Source organism: Epinephelus lanceolatus, chromosome 18 (genome assembly GCF_041903045.1).
Source record: "Epinephelus lanceolatus isolate andai-2023 chromosome 18, ASM4190304v1, whole genome shotgun sequence".
In the NCBI taxonomy this organism is placed as follows: Eukaryota; Metazoa; Chordata; class Actinopteri; order Perciformes; family Serranidae; genus Epinephelus; species Epinephelus lanceolatus.
Window position 1 is genome coordinate 27,305,834 of NC_135751.1, and position 17,402 is coordinate 27,323,235.

At 41.4% G+C, this 17,402-nt stretch overlaps 3 protein-coding genes across 4 annotated transcripts in view; 2 read left to right on the forward strand and 1 right to left on the reverse strand.

The window, feature by feature from the left end:
- Positions 1 to 3,453: 3,453 nt before the first annotated feature.
- Positions 3,454 to 8,204, forward strand: aimp2 (aminoacyl tRNA synthetase complex interacting multifunctional protein 2). 2 transcript variants are annotated; one of them, XM_033644849.2, is made up of 4 exons: positions 3,454 to 3,732; positions 4,945 to 5,163; positions 5,558 to 5,792; positions 7,335 to 8,204. In XM_033644849.2, the coding sequence occupies exons 1-4, from the start codon at positions 3,604 to 3,606 to the stop codon at positions 7,721 to 7,723; spliced, it is 972 nt and encodes a 323-aa protein (XP_033500740.2). In that variant the 5' UTR covers positions 3,454 to 3,603; the 3' UTR covers positions 7,724 to 8,204. The 2 variants fall into 2 exon arrangements, with proteins under 2 accessions (XP_033500740.2, XP_033500741.2); XM_033644850.2 differs by having other exon boundaries at positions 3,455 to 3,618.
- A 108-nt stretch (positions 8,205 to 8,312) lies between these two features.
- The window catches only part of cacng4b (calcium channel, voltage-dependent, gamma subunit 4b), a 35,320-nt gene continuing 26,230 nt past the window's right edge, over positions 8,313 to 17,402 (forward strand). The window contains exons 1-2 of the mRNA XM_033643820.2: positions 8,313 to 8,398; positions 16,578 to 16,726. The gene's annotated coding sequence lies outside the window, so the exon portion shown is untranslated. The remainder of the gene's footprint in view (positions 8,399 to 16,577; positions 16,727 to 17,402) is intronic.
- Positions 11,078 to 13,866, reverse strand: zbedx (zinc finger BED-type containing X). Its single transcript, XM_033644848.2, has 2 exons — positions 13,519 to 13,866; positions 11,078 to 13,213 (listed from the first exon to the last, which is right to left on the reverse strand). Exons 1-2 carry the CDS (start codon positions 13,717 to 13,719, stop codon positions 11,501 to 11,503), a joined length of 1,914 nt encoding a protein of 637 aa, XP_033500739.1. The 5' UTR covers positions 13,720 to 13,866; the 3' UTR covers positions 11,078 to 11,500.

Sequence of the window (17,402 nt, forward strand, 5' to 3'; positions counted from 1 at the left end):
CCCTACTTCTTCCTTCTCTCTTGCCAGACTTCAGCAAACAGTGAATTATTTAGGGTTAACAAGCTGTTGAAATGGTAAACTCAATTGTGCATTTTCATTAAACCTCCCTCGCTGAAGAGGACAGGATGTGGTTCAAGTGTGAAACAGTACTAACCCGATTCCTCTGACAGAGAGGTGACAGAGAAGAAGTAGACTGCGAGGGGACATGTCAAAGGAGAGCCCGGTATCAGGCGAAGTCACAGCCTCTTCAATTGCTTCCTGGTATAGGATTGTGTTGCCAGGTTTGATTTAATCAAAAGATCACTTGTGATTGAATAACACTGGCTAGACTGAGCTAATGGCTTTTGATCGGTGTAACAGGTCGACTGCTGTAGAGCTGAAGCGGTCCGATCTTAAATGCTTCGTTTTTCTATTTAGCCACAAGAGATCACAGAGATGTGGATGTCAGGCGAGACCAAACGGCAACTTCCAGGGCTGAAAGAATGAAGCCAATGTGGAAGAGCCAAAAACGGCAGTTCCTCGAATGACCACTTGAGGCTGGGTCCAAAAGCGAGTCAAACCCCATAGATCCCCATGTTAAAATGTCTCTCTTTACAGCAGAAAAACTATACAGTGGGTGAATTTTCGTAGGGCCTATAAATCCAATTTATTAAGGCTTAAAGTTATTCATAATTAAGGGCGTGGCTGTGAAATACTATTTTCAGAGGGATTTTAATCATTATGAAGCTCAGTAAATATAAAGTGTTGTTTAAAGTCTCACCTTTTCTAACGTTATTGTACCTTAGATTATAAACTTCACAAGTTTAGAAGTAACGTTACTGTGCCAGACGTGACAGATCACTGAATACGGTGAGCGTTCACTGTAGTCCAGACACCATGTCTCCTTGTAGTTTTTTCATAATTTCTCTTAAGTAATTGGTCCAAAATGTGCCAATCAAAGTTGTCTTGACTCATAAGACCCACCCCCAGAGACGAGGTGACCAAGCAAGCTTTTATGAGCATGTAGTAATGCAGCAAAGCGAACATACCACAGAAAATGTCTGAAATACCCTGAGTCTACCTTACAGTCACTGGGTGAGACACAAGAAAACAAAAAGCAGACAGACTGCATGAGTCACAAGGTGCACGACTCCACTGCAGTCTAACTGCAATGATGATGGATATGGAAATGTCTGTGTGAAACAAATTCCATGTTATCTTTCACTTATATTCCTCCTTATCTTTCCCTCAAGCCAAAATACTAAAGGTGACTACACACTGTTGACTTCACTTAATGGCAAGAAGCTCTTGTATACTCGTATGTACACACAGGTGTGCCCATGTAAACTCACACACAATTGCACATTAATATACACATACATATACATATCTGACAATTTTATTACCTACTTAAAGGTTCTATATGCAACATTCAGAGCATTAATATAACAGCAAACCACGATTTGCTATGTAAACGTAATGGCATCCTGACCAGAGATTGAAGTCACGCTACCTCTTTGAGTGTTTTAATCCAAATTTCTCTGTGGTATGTTGTGGTAGCCAGTGTGGCTCCATGTGCATGTGAGTATCTCACTTGCTGTCACTTTGCACTGCACTCTTATGGCACCTATTCTTGATGTCAGGATGGCATGGTTGCAGGAGCGTAGCAATCACCCTCTGTCAACACTGTTGCTGCCGTTTTTTCGCGCTGTTAATGGAGTTTGCATTGTTTGCAGCTAGCCGCCAGTTCAGCCACATCCATGTTGAGAACTGTGTGCACACAATTTACACGCTCTGAATCTCACATAGAGCCCCTTCTGAATTTTAATTATTCTAACAAATATGGTGATTATACCATTATTTATGGATTAACCATATCACAAGAGTCATTCTTTTTGAAAAAGCCACCAAATGTATTGTTTTAAATATTAGTAAAAACTTGCAATCATGTATTTATAGTAGGCTATAGATATGAAATGGTACCATGGGTGGCACTGACATAAAACAGCTTAGTAAGAGCTTGCTAAAACTGCAACTGGAAAGTTGATTATAATTCAACACACTGAAAAAAATGGGATAAAATTTGCAAGAATGTCATACTTCTTTCTAAACTACATATGTATCTTTTTTTAAGTATGTTTTTTGTAGTATGTCCTATTTTCTATTTTTGCTATGGACCATCTTGTAAGTCTTAAAATATTTAAAGTTTGAAACAAATTAAACCCCTTTTAGTGGTGGGGTTTACTCAAAAGCGTATCAGGTGTGGTCCTGATGTAAAACCTCTTCAACAAGACACTTTCTCTTGTGTTAAAAAAAGTTATCTTGGATTAAACTATGGTCTGAAGGCAAAACAGAAGCAAAAATAATGGTAAGATGGGGGAAAACATCCCCTTAAAAAACAATGGCAATTTACTGTAAGATTAAAACGTATAGCCTCTTTCTTGTAACTGGATTGGAATTGCCTTGAAGCACATGTCAGGGTGTGGACTCATTACAGCCTGTTTGTGCTGGCTGCAGTGGCCTACTTAGAGCAGACAAATACTATAATACATTATTTTGGATGCTGCACCTATTTACCTGCTGTATGAATAAAACTGCCATTGGCAGGAGAGGAGATAGGGAATTAATCACCACCAAAGACAACATAGAGTAAAGCAAAAGCAGCGACTGCTTTTTAGTACTGTATACAAATCAGATTATTTCACCACATCACGCATTAACCCTTACTTTACATTACTTCATCAGCGTGTGTAAGTTTAGTTATGATAAAGTTCATACCAGTGCGACCAACTCCTCTTGACTGTTGACCTCCTGCTGCGCTCGGTTTACAGGCATTATACTGTGGCGTCCTCTAGTGCACAGGGGGTGATACGTGCAGGGAGAACTGTGATGGCCCGCAAGCCATTATCTTTTTAGATTAAGGATGGACATATGTGTTAACTGTTCATTTTGTGATATGCAGAAAGAAAGAAATGCTGCATCTGTTTTTGGCAGTGTTCATACACTAACCATTTCTAGAAAGATGTATCGGTATGTTGATAACACTGACTCTGAATTTTCTCTTTATAGGGAAAATGTACTGTTTGGTATACTAACAATAATAATAACACAATTTTTTTTAAAAAAAAGAAGTATATAATCGATTTGATGATTATTCCAGCAAAGTGTCATATTCATAAACGAAACTAAGCAGTTCATTAAGACCATTTTGACTAAAGAATAAGAACGCTTATTGTTTAATATTTTTAATTTAAAGATTTCTCCTGGCTCTGGTGTGGTTTCATATTAATAACGTATGTGTGTCTATTTGTTGGATTGTTAATAAAGATTTAATTTTGAAAACAAAAATAAACACCACATGTGTGATATTAAAATAATAATCAAAGATAAAAACAAAGCTGATTAAACTATTAGACAGTAAAAAAATAAAAAACTACACACAGCCACTTTTTACTTTCACCGGATGTGACGTAGCTGCGGCCTCTTTCCTGTGTGACCGGGAGCGTCGGGTCGGCCGCCGCTGCTGCTGCCTGTCAACACCGCACATCCCCCTGAAGACGTCTGTGTCCGGGAATTTTTGTTTTTAATCGTTTGTGTGTGACAGAGCACTAAGTGTCCTCCACCATGCCCATGTACCAGGTAAAGCCCATCTGTGGGGGTCACATAGCGACCGATTTACCAACCTGCATGTACAAGTTACCAAATGTCCACGCGCAGCAGGGGAACAGCTGCACCTCTGAGCACGCGCTTCAGGTAACTGTTAACTGATTTCACTTCGCTAAGGTTGATTTTTAAGATTCTGGTTAGCTTGTACAGCTTGTGTTTTGCTCTCGTTGTTGTCCGCACTGCGTTTTGTCTCTTAAGTAATGATAACGTGCGTGACTCGCGCGGTGTGTTAGCATTAGCTGCCTTCAGCCAAGCTAGCTAGCTAAGTTAGCATGTCAGGGGAATCTTCATTCTGGCTGATGCAACAATTTACAAAACGTCTCCTCTGTTCCATAGTCCTTTAAACACGATCAAACAATAGAAACGGATGAAAACAGTAGAGTTGTTTGTCTCCAACCTTTGTTGTTTTTGTTTACATTGACATTAATAACCCTAAAATTGCATATCATGATGGTATGACTGTACACATTGCTCCAGCTGTGCACTGCTGCAGTGTATGTTCAATACAGTTTTAATTGTACTTTCCCACTTTATACTCAACCTCCACTTTATTTTAGAGTGATAAATCATACGTAATGCGTTATTATAGACTACTACAACATATATAATATTGTGAGTGATATTGTCAGTGGAACTTTACTTGTAATAGAGTATTATTACAGTGTGATGTTGCTCCTTTTTCTTGAGTATCTAAATGCTTTCTCCAAAGCTGCAGTGTATTTTATAGTGTAAACATTGTGGTATAAATCACCAGTATACCTTATAACTTCAATCCAAAGCCTCTTCCCAATTAAATGTCCAGTCCCTTTTACTAGCCCGGTGTGGCTACACATTTTGACAAATAAATGCCTGTCTCAATTAGACGCCTGGTCTGGTTGCCATGGTTTAGGCAAATAATTTGATTGTATTTCCCCGTCTTTGCTAAGCAACAGTTTTGTGTGAAAGGAATTAAAGGCCTGTCCCAAATATAGGCCTGCTGATTTTAGTGATTTAAGCAAATAATACCTTAGGCTATTAATTGAAGTTTTACTGTATAACCTAATTTGATGGTACAAAACTGAAAGCTTACATAATTAAGATCTAGTCTTCAAAATCTCTTCATTAGTTGTCTTCTTTATGTGTGTGTGTGTGTGCTGTTTATCTCCAAACTGGGGATATGTTAAATGTGTTTTCAATAGTGTCTCTGTTTTCTGTGCATTTGCAGCTATGTAGCTTACGCCCAGGTTGTAAAACTGCTCACACCTTCAAATTCCCATTCGTGGTTTCAACCAAATTGAACAATCCTTTCTGTCTCTCCAGAATGGCGAGGTGGACCCAGCAGTCAAAGCTCTGGAGGCCCGGCAGGACGAGATAATGAGAAAACTGTACGAGCTGAAAGCGGCTGTGGAGGGCCTGGCCAAGACAGTGACCACCCCAGATGCCGATCTGGACCTGACAGTCAGCAGCAGCCTCTCCTCCCAAAGCCCCAGCTCCACGACCTTTAAAGGCATCACAGACCTGGACACACTACTGGGCAAGGTGAGAAACTGGGAATAATGCTGGTGAGCTTTGCATCCAGGTATTAGCATAACTGGACACAGTGTTTATCAATGATATTTATCTTTCATGGACCCTGCACTGACAGTATGCAGTATGTTTCATGCACCTGATATACTTTGACTGTATTTTTCTCTACTAGTCTATTGATGTTTTCCCAATCACGCCCATCTTAACTGTCATTAGAAGTTATAAATACCACACTAACCTGCACAACCTGCTCATACTGGAATTTATCTCAAAGCACAGTCTAGCGTGTGGACTGATTACTACCTGCAGTCTGTTTTGGCCTTGTTAGAGTAAACAAATATTGTTATACTTTATTCTTTTTGCATGCTGCACCTACTTACCTCCATTATGTTGTTTATATCACAAGGACCTTGGTGCTCTCCGTGACATCGTCATCAACGCCAACCCGGCACAGCCACCCCTGACCCTGCTGGTGCTCCACAGCGTGTTGTGTCAGCGCTATCGGGTGCTCTCCACCGTCCATGTCCACTCCTCGGTCACCAGTGTGCCGCCACAGCTCCTGTCCTGCCTCGGTCCACGTCACGCAGACAGCTATGCTCGCCAGATGTTCCAGCTGGGCTTCACCCTCATATGGAAAGATGGTGAGAGAAGCAGAATGTGTTAGAGCGGGGATGATCAATGTACTTTGCCCTGGGGCCACTTTTGCAAAATGATAGGAGAGCAGGGGCCTGTTAACAAACTTTAATAATAAGTATCAAATAAAATGAATAAACAAGGCAAATCCAGTTATAGTCAGTCCCGCACAGGTTAGTTGTACCAAGGGTTTAACTAGGATTTGAGGACATTCAGGGCTTAGCTTGCGTCTTTGTCGAGGGGTCCCGGCTAGCCACCCCTAGTACTTTGATGAACAAGCTCTACTGTGATGCTTTTTATTACACTCTGACACATTTTAATCTACAAATTTTTCTTAATGTAAATCAGTCTATTTTCATTATGAACTTAAAAATGGTTGGCAGGCCCCACGGCACCCATTTGTTGCTGTTTTAAGGGATGGACATAAGACAAGGATCGGAGAAAGACTGCTTTAGAAAGTGCAACAAAGACATTCTTGCAATACTGTGCAACAAGCACATACATAACGCTGGTAGTAAATCAAAACAGGAAGGACATTATATCCTTAAAATACCTCCACCAGTGTTATATTGTGGTGCCATGAGGTCCTGATACACAACAACTCTGCTGTTATTGTTTTTTTGGCTTCAGATGACAGAGGCAGACTTGAAATGGGCAGAGAGAAGCAGGTATGACATTCAAGAAAGGTCCCAAGACTAGAATTGAACTAAGGAGGTTGCAGTTACATGGCATGTGCTGAAACCATTTGGCTATCAAGATCCTCCACAACTGCGCTGTTTAATTTGGATGTCATTTCTCTTGAAAGTGTGTAGGTGGTTAGATTATGAAACTAATTACAATACCTTTCACCCAGCCAAATTAATTACAGCAAACTAACCACTGTCATCAAACATGAAGCCATTTGAGTGGGGACTCAGCTATTTTACTGAGCATTAAGAGGTGAAGCTTTTTCTTTTTTTGATAATGTCTGCAGTTTTATTATCAAGAGCAAAGCTTTGCAACTTTTTGATGTGACAAATTATTTTTAAAAGTTATCTTTTGGGCTTTTTAATGGTTGAATATATCATGTACATTTCATGACCAGTGTAGATAGCTTTTTAAATTTCATGAACTCATGCACAAATGTTAAGGTTTACTATGCAGGATTGGTGGTTACTGCGAAATGGGAAGTAAAAGCCAACCCCAGATTCACTTTCTTTTGGCGTTTTGCTTCACTTTATTTGTGTGGGGGTTTTTTTTGTTGGCACTGTTCCTGCTGCCTATGGTCTGGCACCTAGTCGGTATCTTTTTATAAAGCCCCAACCTCACCTGAGCCCTGTGGGGGTACACGCCCATAAACATCCCAGACACAGAAAAAATACAGGCTTGTTTTTAAGGAAAATCCTGCATCTTTTAAGCATCATTGTGTTTTAGGAATACTACTTCTAACCATTACACACTTTGCATCCATGTTACCATGTGATACTTGACATATTGACATGATCTAGGTGTGGTAAAAGCTTGTGTCCTTGTGTACCCTGAAACATGTTTATCCTTTGACCAATCCACAGTCCCCAAACTGCAGATGAAGTTTAGCGTCCAGAACATGTGTCCCATCGAAGGTGAGGCCAACGTGGCGCGCTTCCTCTTCAAGCTGCTGTCTCCCTACCCCAGTGACCCTGCCATTGCCACACTGGTGGACAGCTGGGTGGACACAGCTTTCTTCCAGCTGGCAGAGGGCAGCGCCAAGGAGCGAGCTGCCGTCCTACGCGCCCTGAACTCCGCTCTGGGCCGGAACCCCTGGCTGGCAGGGCCCGAGTTCTCCCTGGCCGACATCGCCTGCTATTGCTGCGTGCTGCAAAGTGGCTCCGCGTCCTCTACACCCTCTAACGTCCAGCGCTGGATCAAGTCCTGTGAGAACCTGGGCCACTTCAACCCTGTCAAGCTATTTCTGCAGTGACTGGCGCTGTCCCAGGACCGGCCACCTGTAGGGTGTCTAACCCAAGCAAAGTGAGAGAAGGGCATTAGAATATTAAAATACCCCAGCCATGTCTGGATCCCCCTCTGATGCTTCCCTCCTTACTGTAATATATCACAGAACTGACAGAGACTCAGTAGAAGCAATATGGTTGACAGTTTAAGTAACTTAAGGGTATCTGTTTCTGCCATGCTGCTTTTGTATATTCTAAAGCTATTTTATGAAAGGGAGGAAGCATGAGAGGACTGTAAAGACAAGGGGTTGGTGATGGATTCAATCAAAGGTACTGACAGAAGAAACACACTGTACACCTTCCACCCACTTTGTGCCTAACATGATCCTGTTCTAAATGTGTGGTTTAATGTGGTGGTGTCCAGTATTACAAGTTGTTTTCACAAGTAATACTTTGCACCATTTGTTTTACTGAAACCATTAAAATTTCCACTTTGGATCAAACTTTGAATCAGGGCCTGGGCTTTGTTTTATTCCACTGTTTGTTCACTTTAAAAACCAGTTTCCTCAAGTAACCTAACAAGTAGCATCCACTGAAGTGCACCTCTGTGTCCAACAGGTGGCAGGACTGTCATTTAGGAATTGGAGATGTTTTTGTTCAGTAACTTCCTTAACCTGCTGCAACTCATCCCACTGTACAAGAAGGTAGGGAAACACTTGACAGGTGGTTCTTTGGAAAGTCTCTACTCCACCTGGCTTGTTTGTCTCTGGAGCTTTGGAAGACTGCAGCCAATAAACACGTTAACGCAGTACAGACATAAGAGCAAGCACACACTGAGGGTTGGGCCGGTCACTAAATCTTGAATTAAGTTTTAATGACTGAAAATGTTGGATGTTAAGCTTGCAGTTTGAAACCAAGCTTTAATATTAGGAGCCCGACCAATAAAGCAGCCAGGAGGATACATCAGCAAGTATTAGCTCATTGCAGACATACTGGTATCGGCACATTTGCCTGCCAAGTACATTTCTTGGTTGCAACAAATGCAAAGAGAACTTATAATGAAATGAAAACTATAGTCCTGCACACTGTCTCTTGAGCTCAGTTTATCAGCACTATGTTTTGTTTCTCAGAACTTCATCAAGCAAAGTCCCTACAGACAAATAAAACCATACAAATGGCACCGTGCATTTAAAGGCTACAGGCTTTCACCTGGGAAAACACCTGACAATCAGGCTGCCAGAAACACCTCCTGATTTGCATACAAGTCAATGAGCTCCTCCCAACACTTCAACAACAAAAACCACATTGAATTCTCACAAAGGTAATGGTAATCATCTGCTATAACTTTGCCAATATTACAAAAAACTGCTTCACCTTATACCGTGGAGCCCTCTAAGAACATTAGATAAGAGTATTCTTTTACATAGTCCCATATTTCTCAATTTGTGTTTTCACAGAGACGGCACTGAAGGCAATTTAAAGATGGATCCATAAGAAATGTTCTTTTCTAATGTCCCTGTTGTGTAACGTGAACTGTTTTTCTGTATTATTAGCAAATTTATTATGTATGGTAACAACTGTAGGAGCTCAGTTTTGCATTTGAGAAGCTCATTTACCTTAATATGTCGCTGGCATCCTTAGACTGGCACTGTATTCTTTGGTAAAGCCTTAAAGCCTTTATATGTATGGTGCTTTTTGCATGGACATGTTTGTATGGATTTTGCCGGATGAAGGTCTGAGGACTGAAACCTCGTGTTAGTAAGAGTAAGTTAAAGTATTGTACAATGTTCAGGATTCTTTAATAATCACTTTTGATCCTACACACCTGAGATTTAACCCTTTGAAACCTGAGCAAATTGGCTTGGGTTATTTCAAAAACATGACAAGGAGGAAATGAGCAATGAAAAAAAGAAATGACCCACAACTATTGGCAAGAAGTTAGTAAAAAGATTACATTAAAAACAAGAAAATTAGTTAAAAACAAACAAACAATTATGTAAAATAAATTTAAATATGTAATAATCATCATTATAGTTTTTCCTTGGCTTTCCCTCACTATCTTTTTAAAAATAATTTTCTAAATGTATTTATTTTATTGCAATTTGTGTAACATTTTTGCTAAGATGCTCTTTGCCTTTTCCCCCTTGTTTTTGAAAGAAATTGCACCAGTTTGCTCAGAGTTCAATGGTTTGAAAGCAGCACAAGAAAAATCCCTTTCAAAAATGTTTCCTGATGTTATGGGTTGTGTAAAGAAACTAGTATCAGCCAGTATGTCATTATTGGATTAGTTACTCTCAAAAATCCAAAAAGAATCCTGTATTTGTCTGACTATATTTCATATATAACCATGGAACAGGGAAACTGGACGACAGATACTGACGGATCCTCCTGACCCCTTTCTTCACTCAGCATCTTAGTACTTAAAATCTAGTAACAAGATGCATTTTCCTTACATGTTTGAAAGCTTTAAGATATTGAAGAAAAAACATGAATTAACCAGATTATTTCAAAAGCTGTAAAATGTTTGTATCCACAATCTGAATGTAATTCTAACTTTAAAAGTGATTTTCTTCATCTGGAACTTAGTCCTTTATTTTTTGAGAATGTCTAAAATAATAATCACAGCTTTTTTTGTCCCACACCAAACTGCAGTTCCCTTTTTTTTCAGTTATCTCTATTCACCACTCCGTTTTGACTACACAGCTACACATATTTACTGTGTCCTTTCTCTGCAACCAGTTGTTCAAGCTGCTTTTTCTCCTTATCAGCTGATGTGTTGTTGTGTAGAATCCCAATGCCGTTTCTCTGGAGTGGAGTCGACTGTGGAGCAGCGAGGGCAGTTTCACAGCGGTCTACTGCTGGAGAGTTTCATATCTCTGCTTGAATCTTTGTGGCTTCTGCAGGCAAAGTCAAAGAAAGACAGATAACTAGAAAATATTGCTTCATACATGCAATGATGTTGAAAAGAAGAAAAAGCAAATCCCTTGGCGTCTCACACTCTCTTGAGGTTGGTTCTGCATCCTCAGAAGTGTCATGTTTTAGACAGCTCTGGTCCACACACAGCCCGTGTGCGAGTGTGTGTTTGTATGCTCTGACAGCCTCCTGTTGGTCTCCAGGCAGCTGTCTGACAAGACGAAAGCTCTTAAATGACATCTGGGCGCATGGCAAGGAATACACTCGGGACTGTGCAGCGCTGGAATTTTTGCTGTTTGTGTGCTCTGTGTTTCCCTCACACACACAAACACTCCTGGGCTTCTTTGAAACATTAATCAGTATCTGTTGATGCACTTTAGGGCTGCATGAAAATGAGGCAGCCGATCCCAACCCCGTCCCTAATCCTATCGCTTTTGTTGTCATGCAAATAAGACACAGACAAAAAAAAAGAGGCTCTTTCCTTGTCTCTTTATATATGATATAAAACATACAGACAGGATATGTGTTCTCATTGAGCACCTGTAGAAAAAACAAACTTAACTGAAAGACAAAATCACTTAAGTTTAACCCTGTGGCTACTTCAAATCACAACAATAGCACATATAGAAGGATGCTTTTGTATACTCAGTCCTTGAATGTCAATGTCCAAGATTGTCAATTTGATATTTTCATCAGGCCATTCAGGGGTGACGATATACGCTACGCCTATCAAAACAGATAAGGGAAGGATATTAAAAAACACATCCGGGGCTAAATTGTCTGAAATGAGATCTCACTCAGGGTTTTTTTTTCCTGTGATGATTTTAGCACAATGTGGTTTGATTCTGCATCAATTAAAAGGCTGTGAGAAAAGGGGGTCGCCGGCGATGCGTTCACTCGGTGACCAAAGTGCACACATTACCGTTGTATCTCAAAAGCTGAATGCGCTCGAAGTAGTCATCGGTCAGAAAGTTTCTCTGTGAGGTGACCAGGTTGCCTTTCTGGCTGAAGAGACGCTGGACGGGGGCGGTGGACGGCAGGGTGGTGTTGTATTTGAGGAAAAGCTGCTTCATTCTGGGGAAGTCCTGAAGGCACTCGAGGCTCTTCCCCGTCCCTTCGAGGTACTTGCGGACCTCCTCCATCACCCCCCGTTGCTGGATCTGAATGGTGGGCTTCACAGACCCGTAGCTGAAGAAGTCATCTTCGGATTCAATGGTTGACAGATTCCGGCTTGTGTTTGCCTCCGTTACGCTACAGGGATCCATCTGGGATGCCTCTGTCGCCAGCAGGGAGCACATCTCCTCCCTGTCAGAGGCAGCCATCCACCACAAACGGAACTGAGGAGTCGTCGCTGTCGCAATCTTCGCTTCTGTGCTGGCAAACAGCTCCTGGAACCGCACGTCAATAGCCCCTACAACGGCGGTGATGACATCGCCGAAGTAATTTGCCACGTCTTTCTGCTCATTTAACTTATTCTTCAGGCTGAGCACGGTTGGGATGACCAGACCCAGGTAGCACTTCTGCTCCGCTTGGAAAAGTTCAAGTGCAAAAGCGAGCGGGTGGAACACGGTCACGTATTCTTTCAGGAAGGCCATCTCCTCCGGTTGCAAGCGTGGGACCTCCAGGCGGGCGCACAGCTCCGTCAGCTCCCGCTCTGTGAGTGAGACGATCTTCTGTATCGCACAGTACTCCACATTCCAACGTATGACAGCAGGCACGACCAGCGCCATCTTTCCTATCTCCTCTGCTGCGCTCATACCGACCTGGAGGTGGTGGCATTTGCTCCAGATGGCGTACACCTTGGCCAGCGTGCTGTAATGCAGCTGGCACATGGGCCCCTGTGACACGGCCTGCCAGAAGTCCTCAGTGACAATCAGCTCCAGGGTGTGTGATGCACAGCGCTGCACGGTGGGCAGAAACAGGAGCATGTCCTGCTCCGGCTCGCCCTCCAGGACGGCGCTCACGTTCTCGTAGAACCCGATGTCGTCGTCGCTTTCCTGGCTGTCCACCGCGAACTCTTTGAACACGCTGATGAAGGGGCTGCCGTTATCAGTGACTGTGGTCTGAACTTTACTCTCGATATTGTACGCCACGTGGATGTCGTGTATCCGTCCGGCGATGGTGTCGTGTGTGATTCTGCCCTGCAGCCGTGCGAACCCCAAGGCCGCAGACTTCCTCTCCAGAGAATGCTTATCGATCCAGTGACAGGTCATCCCGAAGAAGCTCCTGTTGTTGGCCGTCCAGATGTCAGCCGTGGTGCACACGTACTGGATGCTGTTGAGCTTCGCCATCAGCTCCTCCCGCATCCTGGAGAAACCCTGGTCCACCTTTGTAAACAAGGTCACCCTGTCCATGGACTTTAGCCCTTCAGTCAAGCCTGCGATCAACTTCCTGAAGCCGGGCTGCTCCAGCACATAAAACGACTGGCAGTCTTCCACAATGAAGTTGAATATCAGCTCTTCGATCTTTGCTTGGGTCATGCATTTGGAGATGATTTCCGCTTTGAGCTTCTTCAGCTGGCAGTGCCTGCTCTCCTCACCGTTGTGCTCTTCTTTCTTCCTCCCCCTCTTGACATCAGGCCTGGCTTCACAGCCCAAGTGTGTTCTCTGCAACACAAAACGCCATCAAGGCTTCACGTTAGTTGCTGGAGCTGTGCCATCTGTGTGATCTGAGTTTCCACTAGTTTATAAACTTCACGTGCAATGACAAAACTCTACATAACACTTGTGAAATTGTTTTTTCCTGCAAAGTTGAACAAAAAGAGCCTCCAGCGCCACGAGTTGGTAATCAACATGCAGCTAGAATGTAACGTTACTAATCACGAGGGTAGCTATTCATTCATTGACTCTTTCAAACATTAATCTGACGTGTACTGGAAGTCACCGCAGGGATATTACTTTGTGCAACTTACGTCTAAATGCTTCTTTAGGTTTGATGTGGAGGTTTTCGACGTGGAGAGCAGATTGACCCTCGGCAGACATAGATTACACTGGACGATGATATTTTTTCCTTGATCTGCCTTGTACGTGAAATGGTGGCGATAACGCCAAGTATGCATGGCCGATTTGGTCTCGCCGCTGCTTTCATGGTGATCAACATCCATTTCGGACATTATCTCCGCTGTTATCGACGTCTTGAAATATAATAAAAGTATCGTAATCCGATTTAGTACTCGTGATTACACGTAAAGTAACGATGGCGGCAGAGAAGTCCTCATGAAAAGGGGCAGGCCTTTGTTCAGATGTTGCCCAGAAAAGCAACAAGGAGTAGACACCATCATCAGTATTTATTTATGCGCATGCGCATTGAGAGTGAGCAAAACCCCATACGCGAATAGGCACAGTGGAGCATTGCGCATGCGTCTTTCACACACGGGTGCCCACACTGTGACGCCCCAGTCCTCTCCTTGTGATCTTTACTCACAGCCATGGTAGTACTTTTACCACCAGCATTTCCTTTTTCTCCAGTGATGCTGCGACTTGGCGCCACCTTCAGGGCTGCGGAAGTAACAATATCACAGCGTTTTAATTGATACAGGTTTTAATTTATTAGGAATATATAGGTTTTCAGCTAGATATCATCATCATTGACTGTCACTATCAATATAAATCCTCTATAACCCTGTTAATATAGACATGTATACATACACATACTGACCATAATCGTTATTTTTATTTGCAATATTTGTATTATTTACTCTTTGTAGTAATTTTTAGTCTCTTTTAGCTGTTTTGCATCTGTCTGTAGTCATTTTGTGTCTGTTCAAGGTTGGTATTCCCCTTTTTATAGTCTTTGTGAGTGTCTTTGTGTCTCCTTCCAGCTGTTTTGCACGTCTTTGTAGTCGTTTGTGCCTCTTTGTAGTAATTTTGAGTCTCTTTGTAGTCATTCTGTTCATATTTTTAGTCTCTTTGCAGCTGTTTTGCATCTCTTTGCAGTCATCTTGAGTCTCTTCACGATTATGTTCTAATTTTGGCAGTCTTTGTGAGTCTCTGTGTCTCTCTGCTGCTGTTTTGCAGCTCTGTGTTGTCATTTTGTGTCTCTTTGTAGTCATTTTGTGTCTGTTCACGGTTGTTTTTCTAATTCTAACAGTCTTTGTGAGTCTCTTTCTGTCTCTTTGCATCTGTTTTGCACCTCTTTGTGATTGTTTCTGCCTCTTTATGGTTTTGAGTCTCTTTACGGTTGTTTTTCTAATTTTAATAGTCTTTGTGGGTCTTTTTTGCACCTCTTTGTAGTTGTTTGTGCTTCTTTATGGTCACTTTGAATTCATTTTGTGTCTCGTCACAGTTGTCTTTCTAATTTTCATTGTCTTTGTGGGTCTCTTTTAGTCTTTTTGCAGCTGTTTTTGCATCTCTTTGTAGTTGTTTGTGCCTTTTTGTGTTAGTTTTGAGTCTCTCCCATGTTGTCTCTTCAAGTGACATTTTGTAGTTGAAGGCGAGGGGGCCACCTGACACTTTTGGCCCCTGGGCCTGTGCCAGTAGGCCCGTTCAGTAATCCACTCATGAGTACATACACTTATTTTTACATATTTGTGTTCATAAAAGTCCTGTCTATTCATTACCTTTATATTTTTAGCTTTGTCATCCATGTTCTTAGTTGTTATGTCTATTTCTTTCTAAGTACATTGAAAGCAATGACAAAAAACAAGGTGAAATTCCTTGCATGTGTACACATGGACTAATAAAGCTGATTCTGATGAAACGACCAGCTGAGCAGCAATGACAGAAAATAGCTGCGCTTATACAAAGAGAACAAGATAATAAGAAAGAAACACAGACAGAAGTCTCAAGTTACCGTTACTTATCATTATATGTCACAGAGTTTTATACGCTTATACGCTTTTTTTTTCAGCGAATGAAAACATAGCACCTGACAGAACACCTTCTCAAACTGTTGAAATATTTTCATAGCATTTAGTCCTCTTCCAAAAATCTGTTCCTCTAATTGCTACTTCACTCGGTCGCTTGAGATTCACAGCTGGCATTAGAACTGGTGTGGAAGTGAGTTGTGGTCCAAAAGGCTACGTCACTTATTGTTGAAGTGGAAAACTGAAGCCTCCACTGCACATTAACTGACAATGGACTTCACAGTGAAGCAGCAGACATCTTGGGCCTCGTAGTTAAACCTTTGAAATGGGTAATGATTGCAAATAGATTCTATATTTTCAAGGAGGGAGAAGGAGTTAATGTACTTGGAGAATCATTAACAAGATAACTATGTTGTGGAAAAACTGTAGTGGTTGAATGTAACTAAGTACATTTAATCAAGTGCTGTATCTAAGTACAAATTTGAGGCACTTGTACTTTTCTTAAGTCTTTTATTTTTGTACCACTTCCACTCTCAAAAGGCAGTATTACTTTTTACTCCATTACATTTATCTGACAGCTTTAGTTTCTTCACAAATTAAGATTTTTACACACAAAACATTTGAAGAGTTTAGAAAATGTTGTTTTGTTATAAAGTAAACGACCCAACGACTGTCTCCAAGTACAGCTGAAATGATTCATCCATTAATCAGTTAGCTGAATGACAGAAAATTAATTGGAAACGATTTGATGGTTGAAGTAATTTTTCATGTTCCAGCTTCATAAGTGTGAAGATTTGCTGCTAGTAGCAATGTTGAGGTTTGGATTGGACAAAACAAACATTGTGAAGGTGTCATGTTAGACGCTGGGTCACTTTGACAGCATTTTTCACTGATTTCAGTATTTTTACAAACCAAACAGCAGACAAATGTACAAAATAATCAGCAGATTAATCCATAATGTAAATAATCATGAATTAATTGTTCAAAATGATAGTTCAACCCTGTTTTTGCATGAATGCATGAGTATCAGTAATCTAATTTATAATATTATAGCAGTCACAGGGCCTTTCTTTTTTAGCTTTTAATACTTTAAGTACATTTTCTTGATTATACTTACATACTTTTACTAAATTATCATTTTAATGCAGGACTTTTACTGCCCATAGGAGAACTACGGTGGCTGATGCAAAAACACGCATGGCCCTGTCTAGAGCCAGTGTTTGATTTGTCCATTCTGGGCTACTGTAGAAACAACATGGCGGACTCTGTGGAAGAGGACCAGCTCCATATGTTGGTGTACACGACTCATTCTAAGGTAATGAAAACACAATGATTCGTATTTTCAGGTGATTATACACTAATGAAAACATAGTTATGGATATTGAATACCACCAGATGCTCCTACATCCTACACACTGGACCTTTAAGTAGGGGCTCTGAATACCTCCTCCACCACTGACCATATCAAACACAAAATATTATTACATGTAGAGCATTGTCATATTTATTGTATGTCTGTAGGGGATCTTTAAAGATTACAACTGACACCCTGATGGTGTTCTTTCATTCATCTGGCAGCATGTGAGGACTTGGACTCTAAAAAGGCACCAACTTACCCGCAGGAATTAAAGCAAGAGAGACAGATCCACTGAGAAATAGAAGCCTAGAAGTAGAAACAGCTCCACACACAACCAGACATTGTCCTAACCTCATATCTCTCTCAGACTACTTTGCTCAGCCCAGTTGGCAAAGGAAAATGTTGGCACTGTATAATTTAACAAACCACAGCTACATTAGATGTGTTTGTTTCATATGCATCATATCAACGACTCTTAATTGACATAGTATATGAGCTGACTATCTTCAAGAGGCGGGAGGGACGGTGGATGGCATGGCAGACTACTGTTCAAAATCAAACTGGTTGTGTTTTAGTGAGTCATTGGTGCATCTTCCAGTGGCTTCTTAGCCAACAAACACGGTTGTATTACAGC